Source organism: Pogona vitticeps, chromosome 2, assembly GCF_051106095.1.
Source record: "Pogona vitticeps strain Pit_001003342236 chromosome 2, PviZW2.1, whole genome shotgun sequence".
Lineage (NCBI taxonomy): Eukaryota > Metazoa > Chordata > Lepidosauria > Squamata > Agamidae > Pogona > Pogona vitticeps.
The window spans coordinates 108,733,421-108,756,452 of NC_135784.1; the positions used below are offsets into that span (position 1 = coordinate 108,733,421).

General features: G+C 40.2%; 1 protein-coding gene across 1 annotated transcript in view; it reads left to right on the forward strand.

Annotated features, from left to right (window-relative positions):
• Positions 1-12,050, forward strand: part of LOC110085944 (secretory phospholipase A2 receptor) — a 68,820-nt gene extending 56,770 nt beyond the window's left edge. Inside the window, exons 24-29 of the mRNA XM_078385777.1 lie at positions 272-481; positions 2,486-2,629; positions 3,648-3,805; positions 4,520-4,623; positions 8,711-8,820; positions 9,844-12,050. Coding sequence (XP_078241903.1) covers positions 272-481; positions 2,486-2,629; positions 3,648-3,805; positions 4,520-4,623; positions 8,711-8,820; positions 9,844-9,998 — 881 coding nt within the window. The 3' untranslated portion in view covers positions 9,999-12,050. The remainder of the gene's footprint in view (positions 1-271; positions 482-2,485; positions 2,630-3,647; positions 3,806-4,519; positions 4,624-8,710; positions 8,821-9,843) is intronic.
• Positions 12,051-23,032: the final 10,982 nt, after the last annotated feature.

Below are 23,032 nucleotides of genomic sequence, written 5' to 3' on the forward strand. Positions count from 1 at the left end.
AAAGCAAAGAAATCAGTAGTTGACAGGAGGGAAGGCCTGGATGTACATCCATGTTTTCAGATGGCTTTTGAAAGTACCCAGCATTGGGGCCTTTACCAATGTTGCCATTCATGGTTCCCTCAAAGAACTGTAGCTCCCCAGCGCCGGCAGCACTCATGCAGCCCCAGACCATGACACTCCCACCACCATGCTTGACTATAGGCACAACACTTTGTACTATCTAGGATAGTACAAAGAAAAATAATTAAATCCTTTAAAAAATATCTTTCAGATGCCAAGATGTTTTGGCAATATCATGGAAAGTTACTTATTTTGCCTTTGGGGGAAAGAATGTATATAAATATGGAACATGCCAAGTCAGCCTGTTTTTTAGAAGACAAATGCACTGGAATCGCCTATTGGAAGAAGCAGTATGTGCCAGTCCGTGGTAAGGAGTTAATCTTAACAAAATTACAGCAGGATGGTGCATACATGAAAACAGGTAAATATCTACCTGACAGTATATTGATTTGTAAAGGGTTATCTCATAGAATAAATGTAAATATACTGTACTTACAAAATGAAACCAGAAATGTGTGACTACTTTTGCAGATAATTAACATACTGCTCTATTTATATTCACAATTCACAAATTTTACCTTTATTACATGTGTTTTAGGCCATCCCATTTCTTGCTAAAAAGCCACGTACTAATATTCTATCATCTCTGTCTGAAAATATAGCCCAGGGCCAGGCTGGGTTGACCAGATAGAGAAAGGCATTTTTTTCAGTAATTCCTAGTGATTACATGTGCTAGCAATGGAAAGAGAGAGAGCGATCCTACCTGCACCAAAAAAGTAGAAGCCCCTGACAGAGGCTGGAAATCAATCTGTCTGTCTGTCTGTCTCTCCCTGCCTGCCTGCCTGCCTGCCTGCCTGCCTGCCTGCCTGCCTGCCTGCCTGCCTACCTACCTACCTACCTACCTACCTACCTACCTACCTACCTACCTACCTACCTATCTTGCATACCACCTCATAGCCTACCTATCTATCTATCTATCTATCTTGCATACCACCTCATAGCCCTCTTTGGGTGGTTCACAACATAGTTGTATTAATCACATTAAAAGAATAATACAATATAATATACATAAATAAATAAACAATAAATAAAATCATTTTGGACATTTGAGAAAGCAAGCACTAATAAAAAGCAGCTTTAAATAATTCTATTTTAACTAATTTCTTAAAAAGTGACAGGATGAGTATGTGGCAATTCTCACACACTCTTTTCTATTTTCATACAGCTGTAGAGATGGGTCAAATAGAACCCAGGATTTTCTTTTGTTTAGTTTGCCTTTATACTATTCAGGGCACAGGAAGATCTATAAAGAATGAGTATGCTTTCCCTATTCCCCTCTTACCCATCTACAGACTGTCTCCCTACACCTAATTTTTGCCCTGCTACATCATTGGTTATTGTGTATACAAGTCTCAAAATCTCTTTTAGATGAAGGTTTGATATACAATTTATTAAAAATAAATATTAATTTCATTCACTCATTGCAGAGTCCCCAGCAAGGGTACTTACATTAAAGAAACACCACTTCTATTATATTTTCTTCATGAACAGTGTGGTCCTACCAATATTTATTACAACTGGAGTTCACTGGGGCATGATTCCCAGATAAGTGATGTTGCAAGTATGTCTTGTCACAAGTGCCATTTGTTCATAGCTTGCTATTAATCAAGATTTATTTTATTTATTTTTATTTATTTTATTTATATCCCGCCTATCTGGTCAAGTGAGGACCACTCTAGGCGGCTAGGACCACTCTAGGCGGTTAGGACCACTCTAGATTGATTCTTAGAGTATCCTGTGTGATAACCAGAAAGAGACTGCAGTTCCTTTCAGGAATTAATTATGTAGGATACATGCGCAAGCTATCCTTTAGCACAACCAGCTTATTAAGCAAATAATAAAAGAAAACAAAAGCGAAAACAAACAAAAAGAAGACAAATATGTTGAGGCACCTTAAAGACTAGCTGCTACATTTTAATGTGAATTTTCCTGGATCAAGTCCACTTCCTCAGACATTATTACGGTCTTATGCATCAAAGTTGTAACAGACATTGTCAATAATTATCCCTTGTCCAAGTTTTATGTAGGTTTCATCAGAAATTTAACAGCAATTACATATCACTGACATTACATCTGTTAAAATATGACTCCATGTGTGACTTCAGGACACAACACATTTTTGGGAAGTAAACACTTTTGAATATGATAATGTTCACATGTGTCCAAAGCAATGTATCATTCTTAATGTGAATATGAATATCATTTTCCCCCCGGACTTCAGGCAGTCAAAGTATTTAAACCATGGGGTGTGGCATGCCTTGATATAAGCAGAATGGGGTGGAATTGCTGCTTTCTGAAGGAAGAGAGCCATCAAAATCTGCCACCTTTCAGCACTATTCATCTGCATTTTAAAATGTGTCTTCAGCTTGTAGTGAAGGTCATTTTGGAGCCTACTGCCAGGAGAAGTGTCCAGAATGTCCACGGGATAGACCATGTAATCGATTAACAGGAAATTGTGCTGGCGAGGTGACATGTCCAGAAAAAAAAGATTTGAAACTCTGTGAAGTCAGTGAGTAGTACAGTAAAAGGACAAAAGAGATCTTACTTCCTTAAAAACATTTTCATATTCCATATTCTTACTCGTTTGATCTAGGAGTAGTTCTCTTACGCAGAGTTTGGAAAGTTAGATGTGAAAATTAATTTGTCAGTGTTACCCACTAACAGTACTGATGCTGGGCGGTGAAATAATTTGCTTTATTGAATTGATGGCAATTAATTCATTACTTAAAGCATGGGGGGGGGTTAATGGGATTTACAGAGAATGTAAATCCCAGATGGACTGTTATATTAACTATACTAACTCCTAAATGAACATTTGTTATTAGTGCCTTCAAAATGATTATTTTTGTTGCTTTAAATTTATCTTCCTATCTGGTGCCTTTTCTCTGATGGAATGCAGATCTCATAATACAGTTGATGGCTGGAGGTGGTGAAGTCAGATATGTATGTCTGCAAACTATTTATCTGTTGCAAGGTCCATCTTGCAAACTGTGTTCTCATATTTTGTCATCGATTTGCATCCCTCATCCACCCACTATCAACTAACTGTAAACTTTGCTCTATAATTCACTATGTACCCAATGACAAAATAATAGTTTACAGGATTCTAATTCTGCAGCCTGCATATGCACTAAAGCAGTGTTTTCCTCATTATTGCACACCTTGTCCACAGTTTGTAAATTTCTCCTTTCTTTCCTTCTTTCTTTCTTTTGCTGGAGGAGAATACAGTTTTTATTGCTTCATTGGGCAAGCCCCAAGAATACAGTGGCATATAAATACCTTGGACAATTGCCTAACAATAATTATCTGTGTAAAAACACAAAATAAAATAAAATATGTAGATTAAAAAGAGCATGTTATTGTTATTTTCTGGGTTGTGTTAAAAACCAATAGACATGCCCTGCAATCTCTTATGCTTTGCCTAACATCCTTTCTGGGAAGACTTACTGTATTGCTGCCTGCTCAATGGTAATTATATAAGTGTGTCCAAATCTTTTCACCTCTGCCCTTGTTGTTTCTTTTTAAAGAACTAGTAAGCAAATTTTGCTACCACTCTTGGACATACTTCAACGGACGTTGTTATTATATCTCTTCCTATGGACAAATTAATAAAAGTGATGCAGAGTATATGTGCAGTCTCTACAAAGGAGCCCGACTTCTGCATTTGACTACCTCTGAGGAAAAGGTTGGTGACTTTGGTATTTCACATATCTCTAAAAAGAAAGACTATCTCCTGCATAATTTTAATTTTGGGGATAGGGGGATGGTTTGCTTTGAATCATGGACCAAAACTGAATCATAATTTACTCAACTGCAATTATTCTAGAGTAAACCTGTTTAGGATTGTACTACTGTTCAAGGAACGGCACAGGGGAGGGGGGGAGATGACAAATCTTGGATGTCCTATTTTTATTTTGCTGTTCAGTTATTCAGATTTTTTAAGTTATATTATTTACATCTTGCTTATTTTAATTTGCCAATATTTCCTTGAAATTACTACAAGGGAACTGCTGGTATCCATACCATTACCAGTGAAGCCTTACAAATAAACATGTAGCATCTCCTCTGTTTGTCCTGCCCCATCACAGGCCTTCATCTACCCTGGCGCAGTTTCACTTATTTTCCAACAGCAATCATCTCCACAAAGCTGACTCCTTTCCACCAGTGCCAGCAGAAAGTTGTTGTGATAGAATGTGTGCTACCATTCACTTTCCTTTGATCTTCCCCTCTAATACACTGCATGTATGCTAGATGATGGTGCTCACTAGCTCACCTAGAATTGGGTATCCCAAAGGCAGCATTGATTGTAGTAGCTTTGGGGAAAATGTCATTCACCAAACACAGCCCATGTTCCATCGTTCAGTGCCATGGTTATCAATGTTCTATTAATCCTTTGCAGGATTGGATAACTAAGATAATTTCTAAAAGAATATGGCTTCACAGTGTGAGTCCAGCTTTCCAGTCAAAAATATGGCTTTTACCATTGGATGAAAAAATATACAGGTAAATATAAACATGGTCTTAAAACTTAAAAAAATAACAGGGTCTTGTGTTTTCACTTGAGTGTTACAACACCACAGGAATAAGTGGGAACAGCCAACAGAAAAGGATGTTGCTTCTCAACAGTTGTTGCTCCACCATTGTCTAGTGGAAATGGTGCAATCTGGTGTGGATCCATGTTAAAATACGATTTCACCATATCAAAGGAAAGGAAGTAGTGTTTTATTTTAAAGAGAAATAGCCAGGTCCTTCTGTTTTCATACACAGCATAGTTGTCCAGCAAGAAAAAGGGCTAGGGTCATATGAGCAGAAACTGCTATCCTGTCAGAAAGAGACCTGCATCACGAGAGGCAAATAAGATTTTCAGGCTTTTAGAATCATTTTCCAAAGAATTTATGTCATACCCTTCAGCCAAATTAATTTCAAGTTTGCTAACAAGTGAGCAATATATTAAAAATAATCTGTTATTATAAGAAGAATTCTTTAAGAGTTGATAATGTGTGATTGTGGCAGCAGGAGCTTTTCTTCACATAATTTGCAATTTGGCTTCCTTTTTAAAAAAAGAGCGTGCAGACGTAATGCAGATAACAGTACGATCAAAATACAATGGTGAAGAACACTAAATAATTTTTACTCACTGTCAATGACCAACATGCTGTAGACCACTGCCCAGTCACTTCCCTGGATTCATCCTGCAAGTGTTGTTGTTAAACAAACTGTGGAACATCCATACAGTACTTGGTATGTTCAGTGAGAGGTTTAAACCCTCAACTCTAGCTTGTTCAGCCCTTTAGTTCTGCCATATACAGTACTGCAGTCAATCTGCAGAACAATGCAGCAGCTAATTTTACATTGGGAGAAGGACTCTTTTTTTACAGATTTGTGCCATCACAAAAGAGTTTGGTATATAAATCATATCATCATCATCATCATCATAAAAGTATAAGCCTTCAAAGTTGCTAATGAAGCAGAAAATGAAAGGGAGCTAGAGCAAGTATCCATTCTTTGCTTCTTGTGAAAAAAATAATATTTACCTGAATAAAAAAGAATCCGTGCCTTGAAGGCAACAATGGATGAATAGATTTTTTGCAACCCCCTGGTCTTACAGCTAAGAAATGTAATAATCTAAATTGATGTTGTCCACCCTCTCATTCCTTCAGGGAAGGTTAGAGAGAACAGTGTTGAGGGAAACACAGAAACTTGGGAGAACACTTCCCATTTTGATATGTCTTGAGCCATCTTGAGGCTTCTGCTCTTCCTATAACTGTGTTAATGAAAACCACCATGGAATTGCACTAGTCTGTGGACTTATCTGCATTGTTGATTAACTCCACAATATGTATAGGATTTTTTTGCTGTGATTTACAGTCATGTGACATCACGCGTTATATGAATCACTGTCTTTGTCTCCCTGCGTTCTCACCTGTGGGGCAGCTGGCAAGAGCAGTCCCTGTGTGAGGTTGTGTGTTTGGGTGTCTTTCCCCGCAAAAAAAGTGTGAGAGAGACAACTTAGTAATAAACCTTGCCTCTCATCTCAGCTTCCTCACCCTTCACCTTCCTACTGCCTACCTTTACAGTAGGAACAGGTGCATCCTAGGGCACATTCTGTTTGGGATGTGCTCCTCCCCTCCCCTTCTCCTCCCTTTAGCCATCCCCTTTTTGTCCCTTCAGTCTCTCTCTCACACACTCACTCACCCACTCACTCATTCAAAAGAACATGGCTTCTCTTTTTCCTCTCCTTTGCTCTGAGGGATGGAGGATTCTGGGCAGCTGGAGCTGCAAAAGGGATGAGGTTCCACCCCTTCTCTCTGCCTCTTAGAGACGAGCTTTCTTAAAGGGACAGAAGCAACCAAGCTTTCTACAGACAGCTTTAACAGCAGACCTTGCACTCATCCCTCCCTCCTTCCTTCCTGCAGCCTCTCCCACTGCCTCCGTTGGTGAGAGAGGGTGGAGACACCTTTTGAAAAAAAGCATTTTTAAAAAAAGCAGAATGCAATACAACAGTGTTTCATATTGTCCATGGAATCAAACCCTATATTTATTTCTGCTGCCTTCCTCCTGTTTTTATACAAAGAAATTAGGAGGTGTGTATAGTCCAGAGTCTTGATATAATCTAATTAGCAATTAATTTTACAGCAGTTTTCAATGTAAAAATGAGTACTGTACTTGAACTGATGTCTTTAGATGCTAAAGACTTCAAATCATCAAATGAGGAGAAGAGAACTTTCCTTTATGAAAGTACAGAGGAACTGGATGACAATTTCTATTAGTATAGCTCTCCAGATCGGTATTCTAGATTACATGTGATTGAAGAGCCACCTAATTAACCTAATTAGCAGACAGTTGCAAATTGTGTGAGTGGATGTGGTATTTCACACCTAGTAATGACTTCCATTTGATATTCAGCCCTTTTCCATTGACGCTTTGCAATGTAAAAAGCATCAGGAATCTCTGATCCAAGTCTGAGGAAGTTGACTTAATTCATCAAAGCTTATTAAAATGTAGCAATTAGTCTTTAAGTTGCCACAATTTTTTCTTCATTTTTTTCTTTTTCTTTGGCATGATATTAGCAGGTTACTTTTAAATTCATACTTGAAATCTAGATCCAGAGGAATCCTGCACAGAGAATGAGAATAATATATCTTGTAACTGGTTCTGGCCTGGTTGAGCTGGGTTGTGGGATTTAAGGAGCTACCCTAACAAAGAGAATTGTGATTCTGAAATGGATGGAGAAAAAGGAAGAGGGAGCAGTATTACAAGACTGAGGAAGGAGCAGGCTGTCAAAGTGTTTTGTCTCTGGAAACATGCAGTGCATAGCAGATGGGGTGGGCAGAATGTTTAGTGTAAGTTCAACACAATGTGAAAGAGTGAAAGAGTTGATGGGTAAAATATATAGAGTAAGGAATTCAAGCTACAAGAGAGCAGCATTGAAAAAATATTCCGGGGATCTCATTGAATCTCTCTGACATGTGGTGCCAGGTGGGCAGTAACTTCTGTGTCTGCTCTGGGAAAGCTGCCTTGAACAAGGATTCTAGCTGTTGCACTCCAGAACATTATTGTACCAAAAGAGGGTTAACATCTATCAGAAATAAGTGATCTGAGGAAAGAAAAAGAACAAGGCACTGTGGGAAAGTCCCTAGGTTGCAGGGCTCAAGATTCAGGAAGGAATCTTGGGAGCCATCTACCAGAACAGAACAAGACTAGAATCAAACTAGAACAATGAAAGCCTGGTCTTAAAATGGCATTTTAAAGTGGAACAGGCACAAGATAACATTTTTTTTGTTCAAGCAGGAAGCCTCCAAGAATCAGGTCTCAACTAGTTTAACAGAATGCTTTGGTGGGCATGCAACTCTTTACCCAGATGTATTCATTCCTTGTTCCTGAATCGTAGGATTTGATTCCCATTGTAAAGTTAGCATGGCTAGGTTATATTGCTAAGTCCAGCCCTGTATGTGTGTGACCAGAAGCTTGTGACTTGCCTCCTTGGCGTGGCTTTCTTGACAGTTCAGCTGAACCTCAAGTCTTTCATGGTTATTTCTCATGAGGCCAAACTGGAGCCCCTCTCAGGGCAAAAGTATTACAGTCTGACATGCTTAGGAAGGCTTTTTCCCAGGCTGTTCTGCCAACCAGCCTGCCAACATATTTTCCTTCAGAGAATCTTGCTTTATGAATCCCCACTAAACTTCTGGGAGTCCACTCATTTTGCTCTAATCTCAGGACTGGAACTTGCTTTCAAAGATATCAACTGAGCTTATAATCATCACCTTGCTCCAGTAAAGTTTGGACAAATCACAGGTTCTGAATGGGGAGGGGAATGTTCCTTAAGAACTCATTGAGACAAATCCCTCCCTTCCTTCTCATTACAAGATCTCATTACAAGATCAACAAGATCTGTTGGGCCATTTAGTCTTCTAAGTACTATCTACTAATTATAATAATGTTATAACATTAGGACTTGACTATGTTCAAGCATGCTTCAAGTGTCCTTAAGAGTTTTGTACCACCCTAAATTATTTCCTCTCTTACTGAACACTTGCAATATAAAGTGGGATTTATTTGTCTGGATTCATATTTCTATTTTGTGTTTCAGGACTCTCACAGACATTGAGGAGTTGTGCCTTCAGCTGGATCCATGGCTGGAACGTCTAATATCAATTCCCTGTTCGCAAAATGCTTCATGGGTCTGTGAAGCCCCATTAGGTGAGTTAATTTCTCATGCTCAATTGCATATTTTTTATGCTCAGCAATATGATCAATATGATATAGCTTGTGAGAAGGATTCTAAGGTTCTCTTAAATGTACGGTAAGTATAATTTCTTTTTCTACTGCCAATGCTTTCTGCACCACAGTACCTTCAATTTGTGTTAGGGTGGTAGATCTGAAAGCATCTGATGCACACTGGGAGTTTTTCTATACTTCACAGAAAATAGCCTTTTTCCTCTCTGGGATAGGTCTTAAATATGGAATTCTTCTGAAGTCTAATTTCTCAAATAAGAAAGTTTGTCTGAAACACCTCCACCACTACAGGTGATGTGAAGAACTGGTGTGTCTAGAAGAAGTGCTCTTTCAAGTAGTAAAATGGGTTCAGTTATGAAACTGTTTAAACTCACTCTGTGTGTGGAATATGTCTGGAAAATTTAACAGTGCCTTCCTTTGCATGTCTAATACCAAAATCACATATAGCAAGGGGATCTTGTTATTGGGAGAAAATGTTGGAAGATCAGGAAAGATGAATTTCTCTGAACAAGGTGTTTTGGCCCCACTGAGCTGTTAGTCTGGTCATGGGCTGTTTGTGCCTCTTATTTCTCTTTCTTTACCTCTGAGGAGCCTGCTATGATTTGTATCATTTTACATTAGCAATAGAATGGCTCTAGGTGGTCTTCACTGGTAATTGGGGATGTTTCATTATCCTTCTTAGCATGTCAGAAGATGTTTCCAAACAAGAAAAATTCCACAAAATTTCAGAGTTACATCCCTTACTGGACTGTGACTGAAAACAAATAAAAATTGGTAAATATAGTCTGTGGGATCATGGTGAACAGCCTGGAAATAACATTCCTAAAGCTAGACAGGTTGGAGATGTCCATCGTAGAGTAAAACATACATGAAGAAATGGATAGCTTAAGATGTAGACTTATCCCCTAACTAACTGTACTGCAACTCAAATTCTGCATTGTAAAAAAGCTTAATACTTTTCTTTTCTTTTCTTGTCTGTTTCCACAGCTTCTGAGCAAGTGGATCAACCAGTTAAGTGGTGGGAATCAATGGTCACATCCCTTTTGGTAACTATTATCATATTAGCAATAACAGTGGTAGCTACATTTAAATATGGACAAGTTCCTGCAGCAACAAATGAAGCAAAGCCACAGTCATTTTAGTCAGATGCCGAAAGCATGGTTCCAGGGATACTTATGTCCTCAGAGGAGGAAAAAGCAAAATATGGTATAGAGTATTGGTAAAAAGCAGGTCCAGTGAATTCTCATTGCTTTGGTTTGAAAACAAAATATTGGCCATGGCTACTTGAAGAGATCATTGAGATTTGAAGGGAAAGAAATAATACAAAAAAATGAGAAAAAGGAAACTGAGAATAGACTTCACAAAACAGAGAGAATATAAATAAAATAGTATAATCTAGATGATCCCATAGTGGCTTCAACTTGTACAGTAGTGTTGACAATTTTAACACAAGCCCTTAAGTTGTTTTGGAGTCATAAAGAATTCACCCTCAAGGCTATGTACCTGTGTATTTAACATTAAATAAACTTCTTTTAAAAAAACATGTTTCCAGTTGGTGGTTATTCTGACAAAAATGAACCTTCATGAGCTGAAGTACACTTGTAATAAACCTCTACTTGCCCAGCATTATCTGGTGCTCCTGCACCTATCCAACAGCTTCCTGCAACAAGAATGCTAGATATAATTTTTCTTGTGTTGTTTTCTGAGCGACTATTAGCCTACATTTTGGAGTAATCCCAAGTGTAATTAAACTGGCATGTGGGGAAGAAGGTTGGATTTGAAGGCATGTATTTCTGCTCTTCTTCAGTAATAAGTCTCTTTTAAAGTTATTTAAAACAACGAATATGGCTCCGTGTTTCAGGGAGATGTCCTGATCAGTCATGAGTAGCAGAAATAAAATATTAATAAGTGGACATATGCACTGATTTTATTTCAAATTCTGAAGTTACATCTGTTGTTGTTGTGTGCTGTCAAGTCACAACCTTAAGAATAAGCAATCTCCAGAATGTCCTGTCCTCAACTGCCCTGCTCATCTCTTGTAAATTCAAGCTTGTGGCTTCCTTTAGTGACTCTGGCCATCTTGTATTTGGTCTTCCTCCTCCTGCCTTCCACTTTTCCCAGCAGTATTATCTTTTCTAGGGATTCCTGCCTTCTCAAAATCTGTCCAAAGTAGGACAGTTTGTTTTTTGTTTTTTGTTTTTGCCTCCAGAGATAATTCAGGCTAGATCTAGAACCTGCTTATTCATCTTTCTGGCAGTCTAGGATATCCACAAAGCTCTCCTCCAGCACCATATCTCAAACAAATCATTTTTCCCTGGGCAGCTTTCTTTAATGTCCAGCTTTCACACCTATACATCTACTGAAGTCTTATTATCAGAATACAATAAAAATACATGCAGTGAAGGTATTCTAGATTACTGTGGATATTTCTCTTGGAATTGTACAATATCTGTACCTGAAAATCTCAGGACGGATTTCAGTATTGTAAACCAAACACATATAAATGTTTATAAGCTGCAACTAGTGAAATACTAACATCAAAATCATACCATACCAAGGCAAGTGAGGCTTAATTTATAATCATAAAATGAAGGTATCCATGTATATCAGCTTTTTGTATGTTTTTTTTTCCTGTTTCAAATGTCAACATCTTTTCTTCAATGTTACAAGGCATATTTTCTGCTTTATCTGGAGAGCATAGACATCTGCTAAAGGCCTGAGCAGTTGAAATGCTTTACCTAAAATTCTATACTTGCTTGGACAAAATAGGACCTCTGAACAAATTTAATAGTGATACACAGCTCTACTGCTAAAAAGGTATTATCTGGAAAGAATTCTTCTCTGTCTTTCAATAGTGCTTTGCTAAATTTTTCCTAGTTGCTCTCTTGATTTAATTCAAAACTGAGTACATTGCAGTTCCTTAGACATTACGATTTGGATCCAAATATAGTCATACTTACAATAGACCCCCTGAAAGTCAGCATGCCAAGTTTGTCATGATCTGGCTACGTTTCATTGACTGTTGTGGTTCTGCAGTAAACTTAACTAAATCTCTATTTACCTATGTGCTATCTGCTCTTTATATTTATAATACTGTTTCCCCAAAAATAAGACCTAACTTGAAAATAAGCCCTAGTATGATTTTTCAGGATGCTTGTAATATAAGCCCTACCCTCAAAATAAGCCCTAGTTAAGTGAAACCCCACCCTCCACCATTGTGCAGCAACCAGAAGAAGATGACATGACTGTATTGGAATAAATGTAGATTGTTGTACAAAAGAAGAAGAAAAATCCCCTGAAAATAAGCCCTAATGTGTTTTTGGAGCAAAAATTAATATAAGACCCTGTCTTATTTTTGAGGGAACACAGTAATTACATGCCATCAAGTCAGTTCTGACTTACAGTGACCCTTTCCAGTGTTTAATGGGTATAGAGTGCTCAGAAGTGCTTTACAAATCCCTTCTTCTGGGGGTGTCCTGGGACTGTGCAACTTGCCTAAAGCTACTCAGGCTGACTCTTCCCCGCAGAGGCACAGTAGGAGATGGAACTGTCAAATGATGGTTCCACAGCTAGATACCTGTCCAGCCAGCTTAGATGTGCATATATTCACAAGATATTTATAAATAATATTTTAAGCACAATTGAAAGTATTGTACTATTTTTGTAATTGAATTGTTTGGCTTGAGCATTCTGGTCAGCACCTTTCCAGAATTGTATTTATTTATTTGATTTATTTATTTGATTTATTTATTTGATTTATATCCCGCCCAGAGTGGTATATTCTACCACTCTGGGCAGCTTACAACATAACATAAATAAATTAAAATAGCACAGGAGCATTACAATAGAAAAAGTAAGATACATAATAGAATATGGTAAATAATAAATAGCAAGAAAAGAATCAACTGTTAACAGGAGGGAAGGCCTGGATGTACATCCATGTTTTTAATTGGCTTTTAAATGTGCCCAGCGTAGGGGCCCCGCGAATCTCTGGTGGGAGGTTATTCCAGAGGCGAGGAGCCATTGTCGAGAAGGCCCTGTTTCGTGTCTTTTCTCTTCAGGCCTCCCTCGGCGTCAGGCTCCTCAACCTCACCTCCTGGCTTGCACGGGTGATCCGGGTAGCTCTTGGTGGGAGCAGGCGTTCCGCCAGGTATCGAGGTCCTAAACCGTTTAGGGCCTTATAAGTAAGCATTAACACTTTGAAGTCAATGCGGAAACAGATGGGCAGCCAGTGCAGCATGGCCAGAATAGGAGAGATATGCTGCTGTTTTCTCACTCCAGTAAGGTGTCTGGCCGCTGCATTCTGCACCACCTGAAGTTTCCGCATCAGCCTCAAAGGCAGCCCCACGTAGAGCGTGTTACAGTGGTCTAATCATGAGCACCAAGGTGGTGAGCGCCCCCGTGTCAAAGTAGGGCCGCAGCCGGGCTATCTGCCAAAGGTGGAAAAAGGCGGAACAGACTGCCGACGCCACCTGCGTTTCCATGGTGAGCGTTGGGTCCAAATATACACCCAAGCTGCAGATATACACCCAAGCTCTTCGCAGCCAGGGTCACCCCCCCCAAACAAGAGAGAGTCACCCAGGCCACCAGCCACGGGAGCTCCCACCCTCAGAACTTCCGTCTTGTCCAGGTTCAGCCTCAGCCCATTTTCCTGCATTCATTGCAGTACAGTCCCCAGGCAGCGCTGAAAGGACGGGACAGCATCACCTGCAGTTGGTGAAAAGGAGATGTAGAGCTGGGTGTCATCTGCATACTGATGACACGACGCTCCACACCCCCTGATGACTCCTCCCAGAGGTCTCATTTAGATGTTAAACAGCATTGGGGAGATAATCGACCCCTGTAGAACCCTGCAGTTGAGACTCCACGGGGCCGAGACACTCTCCCCAAGCTGTACTCTCTGGGGATGGTCCTCCAAGAAGGAACGGAGCCAGGCAAGCGCCAAGCCACCAATTCCCAACTCGGAGAGCCTCCCCAGGAGGATACCGTGGTCGACGGTATCGAAGGCAGCCGAGGTGTCAAGGAGGACCAACAGAGACATTTTGCCCCATCAGCCTCCCTCAACAGGTCATCATACAGGGTGACCAATGGCGTCTCTGTACCATGGCGCGGCCTGAAGCCCGACTGAAATGGATCCAGGGCATCTGTTTCATCCAAGTGTGCCTGAAGCTGGTTGGCCACCATCCTCTCGACCACTTTGCTCATGAAAGAAACATTGGTGACGGGCCTATAATTACCAATCTCATCCGCCGCCATATTAAGTTTCTTTCTGATGGGCCTAATGAGTGTCTCCTTGAGGGCAGGTGGAAACCTGACCTCAAGGAAAGACCCATTTATTATTGCTGTGACCCATTCTGTTGTTTTTGGCCTGGCTGCTTTGATTAGCCAGGCCGGGCAAGGGTCAAGGGAGGAGGAGGTGGCTCGACAGCGATCAAGCACCTTGGCCACAGAGTCAGGCGTTACAGGCTGAAAGGAATAGAAAATTACCGGGCAAGACGGAGTGCTGGACATCTCTGCTCGACAACTGAATAATTTTTTAATATCCTCGCCTTACTTTTCTCACAGCAATTCATTTTTTTCTGACTCAAAAATATATAGCTTATTGCTTTTGGTCAGGCATGGTAGCATGTAGCAGCAACTAGTTAGTAGAGTTTTCATGTAGATGAACATAAACACTCAAAGTTGCAGTATTGTTTTTTCCTTTATCTTCCAGGATTGTAATCCTATACACATTTAGGAGTACAATTTGCCTTCAGAGTTACACATTTGCATAAGTAGGCATGCAAAAGGATTTGGGTGATTGTATTGTCAACAGTTGATCTTGCAAAAGGTATACAGAAAAAGCATCATTGCTCCAATGGGATTCATTAAAAAGCAGTAACTGGAAAATGTATCTCTGGAAAGAAATCAAATAACCCTCCCTATTGGCTGACATGATAATAACATTACTGCTCTGTTTCCCAGCAATTGTGGATACAGTAATAGACATATCAATAATCAAAATGATTCATAAACAAATATATCAATTCAATTAGAATAACAATTCAGTTAATAGATGAATAGTCATGAACATTTTATTAAGTGGAGCATCATTGCCAATGTCTAATATTAGTATATAAACCAGCCAAGCTATAAATTATAGCAAATCAGGGAATGTGTGATATTAATAAAAAGCAATCACCTGTGCGTCTCCCACACTGCCACCTAATTTGACACAAGAACAGGATAATCTATTTTCCCTAACACTTTTCTCACACCAGCAAATAATGCAGGACTAAATTCCTCCTATTTATTTAAACTACCCAGCCATTTTATTCTCAAAGGCTTTCATGGCTGGGATTCAATAGTTGTTGTAGGGTTTTTTGGGTTGTTTGGCTGTGTTCTGGAGAGAAGAAAAACCTCCAGAACATGGCCAAACAGCCTGAAAAACCTACGACAACTTATCAGCCATTTCTTTAGCTGCAGATTTCTTGTTCTAGTTTTTCTATCAGACCATTGATAGATCATCCTATACTACAGTTGTTTTAAATGCGAAAATAGTCCCCCCCCGATTTTAAGATTGTTTTCAAAACTTTTTACATGCAGTCACTCCTAATGCTTTCCATTTTAAATGGCTGCATATTAATATACTCTAAAGTCCACCACAGATTATACAATCATGGCAGAATCATCTTCCTGAATTAATCAGTAAAGATCTTTTCTCCCTTGCAATACCATACATGATATTTCATTGCAGAAAAAAGGGAGATATATTGCCAAAATGTCTGGGGTGAGTGGGAAGAGTGTATTTTAAAAACTGTAGTTTCCAGTACTATTCTATAGAATTGTTACATTGCCCCGCCTACCTGGTCTGAGCCCAAATAATGGTGCACAGATTGCAGCCTGACCTATGCCCTTTCACGTGTTTGTCACAGTGAGAAGACTTGGATCAGAGATTCCTGATGCACATTTCAGTCATGGCTACTATGTCATTTAGTTGTATAAGATCTGTCACTTGCATGTAACCAGTGCATTGACCAGTAATACGGGCATTCCTGAGATACTGTATGTGGTCTGGAACAGACGGAATAGTAACTCCCATCTCTCTTAAAAGAGCCCCAAGTCCAGATGCTGCAACAGAGAAGGAAAATACTCCTAGTACTGGCACTTTGCAGGGTGGACCAATCACATCAGCCAGCAAATGGTAAGGGAAGCAGTGAACCTCCTCTGACTGTTCCTCACCTTGTGGGCTGGTGTCACAGCTGGAGATTAAAATTAAATTAGATGGAGATTAGATGTTGGCAGGTGGTGCATCACACCCTCTCCCAATTTGAAGAGATGCTTGTTCAGCAGGCCGAGGCAAAGAGGCAGTCCCGAAAGCAGCAAAATCAGGGAGCTGGACAGGGGACAGATTGTATTTGTCTTCAGTGTGGAAGGGATTGTCACTTTTGAATTGGCCTCCTCAGACACACTAAACACTGTTCCAAAATTCAGAGCACATTACCATAGTCTCTCGAGACTGAAGGATGCCTACTAGATGTTATTTTAGATAGCTGGAAGGTGATAACATTTTTCCTTCCAGGGACTGCATCCCTTCATGACTAAGCAGTTGGATTTCCTAATAAACGCCGTCCTCCCTTCCCTAATGCTCAACCACAAAACAAAAACAAGCTCATTTACCATTGGCAGCAATGAGTTAGAATTTTAAAGCTTTACTTTTATTCTCTTAAGAGAGCTCCCCTTCTCGCGATGTGTTAACTCTGTTTCTGCCCACAGAAATCAGACTTGGACATGAAGCCCAGTTTAGTTTTTTCAAAATAAGTCACAAACTAAGAAAGCTAATTTCCAAATTAAAGGGAGTGTGTGAGAAAGAGAGGGACTTCCTGATGTGGCAATTGCCTACCTTTTTCCTTACCTGGAGAATCTCCTCTTCTAATAGTGGCTGATCTGTAACAACTGGGCCCTCCCACAAGGCACCCTGGCATTCTAGGAAAAGGCCTTGCTGTTCAGATGCATCACATGTATGTACTGCTGTCGAGAGATGCTGGCACAGGCACAGCATTGCAGTATCTGCTGAACGTCCAACACGCAGGCAGGCAGCTGAGCAATCCATGTTAAGGTGCTGCATGGCAGACCTGCATGTGGCCTGCAGGCTTCCTTGTGTCCTTTACCTTCATGGCCATGATGGAGGATGCTATCCTTTCCTCATTGTTCAAAGAAACTGGTTGTCAGTCTGAGAGGTGTATACGTAAAGGTGCTTTGTGTCCCGAGCTGGCCTTGCAGGAACACACAGCAAGTTCTCTGGGGAGGAATGCATTGGCTGGGAAAGTTTATCTAAGGGGTGGAAGGGAAGAATCCTTGAGTCATTCCTTATTTAACTTCTATCAGCAGGACTCTGGCTACTACATTTTTACACCACGTGTAGTTTCTGAGAATGTTTTTTCAAGGGCAATCCTGTGAAGATGCATTACAGTAATCTGTTGGTACATGGAAGTGAAAATTTATCCTCTTTGTAATGGAATAGCTTTGACTCACCTGTGGCAGAATTTTTTTTATGAAAAAAGCACTACTGCAGCAACTAGCATCTGGTGTAATAATTGATAAAAACCAGAGAATCATATACAGGAACAACCAGTAGAGGGCACCAATATGCCCAGAAAGAATTTTCAGGATTATTTCTAGCTTTACAATAGTATGAGAGAGATTCTGAAACTTTGTTCTATGAATTTTAATGCTCGGAATCCTACTGGTGTTCTAGTAAGGTTTGCCTAACTTGCTGCAGCTAATTAATGAGGTGCACCCTGGCATTTCATTGGGTAGCAATGAATTACATAAAACATATGTGTATACATAAAGTCACATAAAACAGGTGAAGGCCAGAAATATGAGTATACATAAAGTCACATAAAACAGGTGAAGGCCAGAAATATATCTATATTACTGCTACATCACATGAGAACCACGTGATATAGATTTCTATTCCCATTTTATAAGCAGATAGCTGAGGCTGACTGGCAGCAACTCTCTCATCCAAAAGATGGCATGGATATACAGTAGGGCCCCTGTATTTGCAGGATCACTGTCCAGTTTCACTGTGGTTGACTGTGGTCCAAAAAAAAGAGAGAGAGAGAGAGAGAGAGAGAGAACATTCCAGAAACATAGCACAGTACCTGTAAATATTCATAATTCAAATTGTTCTGGATAACGAGGTGAAATATGTCTGGGATGCCAGTCATTCTTTTGGCCAACTAATCCATGCTGTATATCCAGCTGTTAACCACTTAGTAGCTGTCTTGGTTTTCATATTGTGACGGCCTTCCTCTCTACTCACAAAAGGAGGTCATCACGTCACTTTAAAACCCTTCACTCTTCTTTACTGCCACCAACCATTCCTTAATAAATAAATCATACAGCAGGCCAGTATAACTTTTAAAAATAAAAACTTGGTTTATTGAATACAAAAAGAAAGGAATGGTAAATTACTGTTAAAGAAATAATCAATTACTGTTTCTCAGGCACTAGCTCTCACAGACTCTTTCACACTGACACTAAGATTACTTTAACTTGCAGCTCAGACACTCATCCCTCATCTATCTGCTATCTCCTATCTGACCCACTCACACCTCACACACACCTTATATATCACAGCTCCTCCCGCCTCTGCACCATCCTCCGCCCTCTCATTGGCTGAGATTTTCCCTCCCAGCTGTGACGGACAGGTAATGCTATGGCTGACCATAACACATATCACTCCCACAATATCATAGTGCTTGTGTTCAAGTAACCCTTATTTAGGTTAATACATAATGGCCCCAAAGCGCAAGAGTAGCGATGATCGCAAATCTGACGGGCCAAGGAGAAGTTGTAAAGTGTTTCCTTTAAGTAAAAAATTGAGCATACTCCATTTAATAGGGAAAGAAAAAAAGTATGCTGTGGTTGCTAGGATGTGTGCTAAGAACAAATCTTCTATCCATGAAACTGTGAAAAAAGAAAAAGAAGTTTGTGCTACTCTTGCTGTTGCACCTCACACTGCAAAAGTTAAGGCCACAGTGCGTAACAAGTGTTTAATTAAGATGGAAATGGCATTAAATGTGTGGGGGGTGGGAGACATTAACAGAACATGTGTTCCAATTGACAGTAATGTGTTAAGTCAGAAAGCATTGAGCCTACACAAAGGCTTTAGGAAGGGATCCCCCGAAATGAGTGAGGCCAAAGCATTTATTGCAAGTAGAGACGAGTTACATAGATTTGGGAGTAGGTTTGGAATGAGAAATTTAAAACTTACTAGACAGCTGCATCTGCCAGTGAGGAAGTTAGTGCCACATTTCCAGCAAAATTGAAGGAGGAGATTATGGCGAAAGGAATAGCATCCAAAGCAAATCTTTGATTGTGATGAAACTGGTCTGTTCTGGAGGAAGATGGCCAACCGAACCTACATTCATAAAAGTGCAAAGCAGGCACCAGGCATAAAGTGTTGAAGGACAGATTAAAGCAGATATTATGTGGCAATGCAGCAAGTCATACGATTAAGCCAGCCATAGTGTAGAGAGCAAAGAACCTAAACAACAACAAAATGTTTGCCCATGTTCTGGAGAAATACCAAGAAAGCTTGTGTCACAGCCGTTTTGTTTACGGAATAGTTCCACCAATGCTTTGTCCCAGAGGCAAAAAAACATTTGGACCAAGAAGGGTTGCCATTTGGAGCCCTACTGATAATAAACAATTCACTTAACCATCCTGAATCTGTTTGCTACAAAGATGAAAAAGATGAGGTTGTATTTGTACCTCCAAATACAAGTTCATTGCTTCACCCCTTCACCCCATCATTCAGTGTGTCAAGACCACTTACACCCACCTGGTATTTGATCAGCAATGATGCAGCCCTAATCTTGATGCAGACCCCAATTTTGACATAGTGCAGAGCTTGAAATCATTCACATTGCTATTGCAATAACATTTATCAAAGATGCAGTGGATGGATTAAAACCAGAGACCATAAATGCCTGTTGGAAGAATTTATAAACTTGTGAATGATTTTAAAGACTTCCTGTGATTGATGAAGAAGTTAGGAAAATAATTGCTGCAGCAAGACAAGTTGGTGGAGAAAAAAAAAGTTAATATCCTTGACGAAGAAGTAGAATAATATATTGAAAGCCATCAAGAAGTGTTAACAAATGAAGAATCAGAAGAACTTGTTAGGTCATCCAAAGAGGAAGAGGAAGAAGAAACTGATGAAGAATCAGCACCATGGACAGTAGAGAAATTTGCCAAAGTGTTTCAAATTGCACAGACTTTAAAGGCCAAAGATATGGAATACAATCCTCAGATGAAACACAGCATTAAAGTCACCAATATGATCACCAAAGCATTACACCAAAGCATAGCAAGATTTTGATGAAAAAGAAAGAAATAACAACTTCTGATTACAATGTTCTTTTAGTGTTCTATTTCAAGGACTGTGTCTCCCATTATGAGCCTGCTCAGGTTTTAAAATCACCAGGAGAGGCTGTTCTCTCGGTCCCATCACCTTCACAGGTGCATTTGGTGGGTACACAGGAGAACACCTTCTCTGTTGTTGCTCCCAGACTTTGGCAGGCCTCACCTTTGTTGTGCTTCTGTTAGCAGACAATGAGATCATCACAAAATATCACATTGACATAACTTTTATTATGACAGTTGTTCTTCTGTATTTTATTATTATTTTATTATTAGGTTTTTTGAGGCCGATCAGTTTGCTAATCACTGGAGTGCACTGATTCTCCATGGAGCTTTAATATGTACCTGGAGCTTGAACCTGCAGTCTTAAGCACACTTACCAGTAGTAAGACCCTTTGAACATGATGCAATTTACAGTCAAATAAAACACCACAAAATCAGGCTGTAGGTCAGCTCATGGACCATTACAAGATCATGCTAGATTTGACACTAAATATGTCATATGAAGTAGCATTTCCTGTTCCACCTTCCTGTTCCACCGTTAATAACTGCTGCAGAGAAAGTGGATGTTTTTCATTACTATTATATAAGCAAAGGGTGCCATTTCCTCCCTTGCTGCAGTTTAGTGAAAATCTGTCCCAAAGATGTTCTTAATGGTTGGGGGAGTTGCCACTGATGACCTTAGCTTTTGGAAGGCGGAGCAATGTTTGCTTTCAAGAGGTGGTAGTCCATAATCATGGCAATGCATTTCGTCATCAGTGCTGTCATTACTGGGTGGCAAAGGTAGTAGGGCCCTTAATGAAAGCCACTAGCCTCATGTGCTGACTCCTAATTTTAGCCAATCAGGCCCACTCTATTACCTTTTAAAAATGATACCAAAGGAGGACTCCATCAAACAGAAGGGGACCTCCCCCTGCATTAAAGGTTAACCTCTGGCTCAGCTGCGAACTAAACCTGAGAGAAGAAGAGGGAAGAAAGATAAATATGAGCTTTTGCCTTGTGCTACAGCCTTTGTCTCTAGTAACTGCTTCATTGCATGATCTGGATGGAAAAGAGATGATGCCATTCATGTTGCCCCCCCCCCCCCCAATCCAGTGTAATGTGCTGCAATGGAGCAATCTGAAAACTTGTCTGAAAGAATGTACCAGTACGGAAGAAGGGCAGTTTGTTTGTTTGTTTGTTTGTTTGTTTGTTTGTTTGTTTGTTTGTTTGTTTGTTTGTTTTATATCCCACCTATCTGGTCGGTTAAGACCACTCTAGGCGGCTAGGGGGAGTTGTCCCTCCCCCATATATACTGTCATATACAACTGTTCTGCTACTATACTGGTGCATTCTTTCAGACAAGCTTTCCAATTGCTCCATTGCAGCATATATACACATCTCCCCACTGGTTTCTTGGCTGACAAAGGCTCTGTGTCTGTTGTAGAACTGAAAATTTGAGCATGTGATTCTCCTACTCAACCTAAGTACTTCACACCTCACAGGAAAGGCTGTATGTAGAAAAATATCGGTGCAGCTTCTAACAGATTATCAAGTCTCTGAAATTACGCTTGCTTGATTTCTTGGCCTATAGTACACCTTCTCACAGCCAGGCCAACCATTAAACAGAGCAACCTTTTTTATCGGCAAATGCTGGAAGGTAGCCATACACTGGAGAAAAGAGTCGTGCACCTTACACAGCAGGTCCTGTGTCCCATAAACTAGCCTCTTGGGTTCAAACAGGATAGTTCCATTGCCTGTTCTGAAGTAAGATTCAATCATTGATCCCTTTTTTTCATAGAAATGGGATGAGGTTTTATCTTATCGGTAAACTCTCTTGGGGAAATCCTTTCAGACTCATTCAGTTCTCTGAAGGGGCAGCTAAATTCCTACAGTCCAGTGTTCTTTCTTGTGTGTGGTTCTGTCAGCTCTTTGTTACAAGGTTGAACTTCATCCCGTATTTTAAGTACTAGCATTAAGAATGGCTCGTGTGATTGGATGTGCTCATGCTGCAAATCCAAGAGGCAGACTGCCAACCTCCTATCTTCTGAACAGCTTGGGTCTGTGTTGGAATACGAGCTGTCCTCTAGGTATTGGACTAAACATCAAGCTCCAAATGATCACTGCTAGGTACAAACATGCCAGTTTTTCAGATTCTACCAATAATCAAACAATGGAGCCAGCCAAGCATAGATCAATTCACCACCTAAAACAAGAGAAGTGTTGCCGACAGGGTTCCCTTGGGGACACCTTCTTGATTCAGTGGTTGAGATGTCTTCTCTACCTCTACCTGCCAGTTCCTTTCTTATACAGGATAATAGGGAAGCTTCATTGAGAGAGGACTAGCATGATCTTGATAGCCCCGTGGTGGCTGTGACAGACCTGGTTCACAACGTTGAAAGTAATGGCACAAGACATACACCAGCTATCACTAATTCCTTATCTACTGCCACAGAACAAAGGGACAATTCCATCACCCAGATTTAGTCAGGCTGAAGCTGGCAGTGTGGAGAGTTCTCAGACACTAAGGAGAATCACGCATATATCCAGAAAACTGTCCACCAGACACAACTAGGGCTATATGTGGCAAAGTTTCTCTGCTTATTGAAGTTTCTTGTGAGTAGACTCTTGCTCTCTTACCAAAGAGATCAGCCCCTGTATCTTTGAAGGGACACCCCCACAAGGGCTGCTGCTGCATCTATTGCCTTTGTCAAGGAAATCCAGCTGGGGTATATTTGAAAAGCAGCAACATGGTTTCAACCCTCGACACTCATTAAGCACT